Source organism: Ylistrum balloti, unplaced genomic scaffold (assembly GCF_031769215.1).
Source record: "Ylistrum balloti isolate Yb309-2 unplaced genomic scaffold, AGI_CSIRO_Ybal_v1 Utg370598, whole genome shotgun sequence".
NCBI classification, from domain to species: Eukaryota; Metazoa; Mollusca; class Bivalvia; order Pectinida; family Pectinidae; genus Ylistrum; species Ylistrum balloti.
Window position 1 is genome coordinate 446,221 of NW_026782370.1, and position 5,368 is coordinate 451,588.

Genomic DNA, 5,368 nt, shown 5'->3' on the forward strand with positions numbered 1-5,368 from the left:
AAACTATATATATTTCATATGGTTGATGGATTAAAAAAAACAACACATTTTCATATTGCACAGCATGAGAAAAATCAGCACCGGTTTGACAACCTTAATTACAAAAATTCAAAGCAGATTATTATAAGGCAGTATATAATATAACAATGCATCAGATACGTGTGATATAAACACGACAACAGTATAAACATTTATAGGACTTTTATTATAATGTGTTTATAGAAATGTATACATCACCAGCAAATTTTAAAATATCACATTCCTTATACATAAGCAAACATTTCATACCATATCAAATTATTTTGATGAGGTTTGACTTTTTCTTTTTTCGGGGAAAGAATGAACGTGCAAAAAGTTATATACATTGAAAATAAAATTGTAAGTTAAAAAAATCGTCAGCTGCATGACACCATGAAAAAATGCTTCAAAGTTTTGGTTAAACGGTAAAATCTTAACCATTTAAATAAAAAAAATACAAGAATGATATCATGCCATGTTACTTATTTGTACAAATAAAATGATTTAACAGTGTAATTAGATAAATGACAACCTGTTTACTCTTGACAATTATCAATGAGTTAATGAGTTATAGGGATTATTTGTTGATCAAGATTATCAAAACTCAGCAATTTAAAATAATTTTGCCTTAATTTGAAGAAGTCTACAATGATAAAGTTGTATTAAAAAATAAATAAAACAAATCATCAATATATAAACCTGAGCTTAAGAACTTACACCTAGAAAGATCGAAAACTTTATCAATTCAATGCATTGCATTTCTCAGTTATAATTGGTCCTTGTATTCTGCTATTGTTTATCTATATGTTTTACTTTTGATTTTTTGTACTTTTACTGACTCCCTATGAGCAAATAATATGAAAAATGTCTAAAGATCTTATGATGGGAACATCAAAAATCCCATTATTCCAAAAATTTATGTTACAGTCAATTTCGAAGGTGGCAGGACTGTTGGAAAACTTTCAAGTTATCTAAGTATTCTACTTAAGTGAGATCAAATGTTTGGTGAACAGTTTGGCTTGGACAGACCAAATACTTCCGATTCAACGGGGTCTCTGAGTTATACATGTACAAGACAATGGATTCACCTGTAAATGCTAAAAGATGTGTACCTATGTACATTGTATGAATATTTTAAAAATTAATAGTTCTGATACAATGCATCAATTTTCAGTCAAATAAATATAAAATATTGATATATATTGGGAAAAAATAGTTTCATGGGGATGTCATTTAAAAAAATCTATTTGTGATAAATCTCCTTTCAAGTGCACTTAAATACTATACATGTTGCTTACCTATTACTACCTGGTATGTCATTACTTAAAGTCTCCTATGTAGGGGTGGGTCTAGTGACAACATATTACAATATTATTTTCAGTATTGCAGTACTTATGGTATTAACTTGTTACAACTGTTTGTGGGATTAAACAGCATAACTTCAGATCATTTGCAGAGAAACTTTTATTGAAACCCAAATTCAGCTTGTTTCATGTGTTTCTAATCTTGTATGTTGTTATCTTTCTTCAAAATTATATGTTGTTCAATGTATCACTGCATTAAATTAAGCTAGTTCTATGTACACGTTTGTTCTACACAACATAAATTAAGTATATCAAGATACAATATATTGTGCTGTATGTACATCACAATATCCTATCAATATGAATACTGTAATAATACCCACCCTTACTTCTGACATATCATTTAATTGTTTTAATGATAATATATAGGTACATATGTAGCAAGATCTAGAAAATAATTCATTCTATGCAAATTAATTTGATATCAATATTTAACAAGCGTACCAGTGAAACTGATGAAAGCTCCCCAAAAGCAACATTATTAGAAACAAAATTTTAACAAAGGGCCCTGAATTTGGTACAAAGCACATTGCCTTGGTATGATCAATGTATACACCAACTTTCCTACCTAAAATGTAAGCAAAGTTAAATTCTGGAAAACATATTTTAACAAAGGGCAATAACTCTGTAAATTGAGGGGTCAAGGGCCCTGAACTTGGTACACTGCACATTGTCATGATCAATGTATTCACTAAGTTTCATTATCCTAGTTTAGGGACGGACATGGCAACGACTATATGCTCCTCCGGAAATTTTGGGGGGTCATAAAAATTGATTTCTATCAATTGATGTGTTATTAAGGACTATCCAATAATAGTCCATCTTTCTATGAAAAACAAAACTGAGATTATATATTGGAAACCTTGTCTTACTGCATTCAACAGAAGAATTTTAATAAAAGATGTGAAAATATTTGTTTGATTGCTTCATTGACCTACCAATGTTGAATTCAGCTTTGTATCTTTTTAATTCCAAAATTTCCAGTTACTTTTTACTAGCAGTTATATGGATGGAATTGAACATTTTTATTTCAAATTCACATTGTGTTTTCTGTTACCAAAGTTTCATGTCTCGACAGATTTCATAATGACACTTTACATGTAAACAGCTTTATTTCATCCAACTACCCTCTCACAGTTTTAATGAGCAAATGGTGTGTTAATTAGGTCAGATATATAAACGCACCAGTAAAATATACATATGGAACACTATAAATACTTATCATATATACTGATATAATTGTAGAATCTAGTACAGTACAAAGACCTGACATTAAAACAAGCTGTACACCGTAAATATTCATTTTTGTTACAGAAGAAATAGTCAATGAGGAAAAAATAAAAAAAGGAAATATTTTGACAAAAAATTTTGTCATTAAAAACAAGTTACCCTGATAGATCAAAAATAGATCACATTTTCAATAATGATGACTCTGAGTGGTGTTTACATGTGTTCTAATGGATACTTCCCAGTTCCAGGATAAAACCTTTAGCTTGACAAAGTCTTGAAATGTATAATAGAATGATTAATGAAAGGCTGAGATATACTTCACCATTTTTTTAATCATAATTTTGATTTTTGATTATTTCTTAACATTCCCAAGTTTTGTTCACTTTTCCAGTTACTGATAAGGGCTTTCATTACCGACAAATTTCAGTGGCAAGTGTCATTCAACTCAAGGTTTTTTTTCAACTGATTTGGGATATTGAACTTTTATCTCATTCTGGGATTAAAATCAATCATTTTTTAGTAGTTAATTATATATTTTGTTAATTTGATCATAATATGAAATACATGTAAATCCAATTGGGAAAGAGGCACATATTCGGCCCCATTGTGTCTCTAAAAAAAGCCCTGAAACCATATATGACGGCTCCTTACTCATGAATTCACAGCCAACTCTAAACATCTTTTGGTTTAAACTATTGTTCTAAAAAAAAGTATGTAATAAATATGTGATCAGACAAAATATTGAAATTTATATTTTCCAATCACAAAGCGGTCCTCATAGGTTCTAGTTCTGATTCGTTGTTAAGAATAATCAACTCATAAGGACAACACTGTGGCAGCCCCATCTTATTGCACAACCAGCCATAAAAACCTTTTTCAAAGTCCAAAAACTCTGCATGCCAGCTCAGATAGAACCAAGAAAGCTGTACAAAGGCTGCAAAAACAGCAACGCCAATGGAAGACAAACCCACAGTAAATGGAAATGTTAATATCAAAACAGGACAAATTGTAACCTTGTGCCAAATGGTTTTTTCTTCACTGAAGTAGAGATACAAATTGTACCATGATGAAGCTCCATAGTAGAACGCCACACAGAGTGAGGCTACAAAGGCTGCAGGGATGCAAATCACAGAAAATAAGGCAACATGTGGACCGCTGTTCTTGCTGATAATCTCACTTGTCTCCATATCATTTTCATTTTTTGAAGAAGGAAGACATTCCATTTCTTTTTCGACAGGTTCAATGGATATTATCTCTGTACTCCTTGTTAAGTTATCTCCCTTGGACCTTGTGTTGTCTTTATCAATTAGATTTCTACTTTCATCTTTTATTTTCTCTTCATTGAGACTATGCTCAAGGTCTTGGCCATTTCTTTCCTCTGGAATGTCAGTCAATGAAACTGCAGGTTTGTGAGGTTTTGATTGCTGCTCTGATAAATCCTTTTTATACTTATCTGTAGAATCATCTGGGATGTTCTCCATAGTTATAATTCTTGTAATGAACAAAGACTCCCTTCAAATGGCTTCCTATTTCACAGGTGATCCCACATGACTTCCAACCATACCAAGTTGTTTTCAGGATATTTTTCATCCTATAAGAAAAGAAAACAGAATCTGTTAATCTGTGATCTTATCCATTATTATAATTACTGTAATGAACAAAGACTTCCTTCAAATTACAATGAATTGGAAAACTATACTAGACACATATTTGAACTAGGATTTACATTTAAATTAAAAAAGTACTTAAAATTATGATATTTCATATAAAACAATAATGATTACAAACAGAAGAAGGCGGGCATATTGATGAGGATTGAGACTTTGACTTTAAAATAAATGAAGAAATATTTCATCTACATTTTGTATCAAAGTTGATTTTACTTTAGATAAAGTAATATTTTTACGACCTAACATTTCTATATTTATTTTTTTTACTCCAGTAGTACAATCTGCCTATTATAGAAATACACAATATAAAATATAAATATAAAAATGTTTCTTGTGTCCATGCAAATGCTTGTTTTCTTTCATTTTTAATTAAATAATGATTTTGATGAAAATTAACTACTTTTTTCTGAGTTTCATTCCTAAAATTTAAGGTATAGGCCTATTCTTCTAGACTAGCTTAATATAATGATTGTCTAATGATTATATCCAGAATTACATATAACTCAAAAATGAGCTATATATAGCTCTTTTTTCCAATCTTCAAGCTAGCCAACATGTTTTTTTTATAATAAACAATTATGTCTTTTGTGAAGCTGATGAAAATCATTGTGACACACCTGTTTCATTGAGTGACACAGTGTGATTATGTGATGAGAAAACTATAATTACATGACATGATGCTCGCGAGTGAGTGTACGTGTGATTGATATGTTATTTGGTATGGTTATGGCCATGTGTGATGTGAACCAGTCCCACACTTTACCATTGATCGACAGGTGATGTTTGCTAAAAGGGACAGAAACTATGATATTACTTGCAAAATTTACAACAGTGGTTATTTCTAGCTAATAACTGATCACAATAGATTGTTTAAATGTTCGGATTTCCCACACCAATGCAAAATAATTTTCATTGATTAAATTGAGATAATTAGCATGCATAAGACTGATATAAATAACTGAATGATTGATTGTCCTTTGAAATCAAATCACCAGCAATCCCGATTTGTGGTAAAGAAGTACAGAGTAGAGTATTCCTCTGCCTTAGCAACAAAAATAGTCGCAACAATATATATTTCTGAAAAGA

At 30.5% G+C, this 5,368-nt stretch overlaps 1 protein-coding gene across 1 annotated transcript; it reads right to left on the reverse strand.

The window, feature by feature from the left end:
* Positions 1-2,925: 2,925 nt before the first annotated feature.
* On the reverse strand, positions 2,926-4,181 carry LOC132556884 (transmembrane protein 169-like). Its single transcript, XM_060221341.1, has one exon. It carries the CDS (start codon positions 4,091-4,093, stop codon positions 3,374-3,376), a length of 720 nt encoding a protein of 239 aa, XP_060077324.1. The 5' UTR covers positions 4,094-4,181; the 3' UTR covers positions 2,926-3,373.
* Between the last annotated feature and the right edge of the window lie 1,187 nt (positions 4,182-5,368).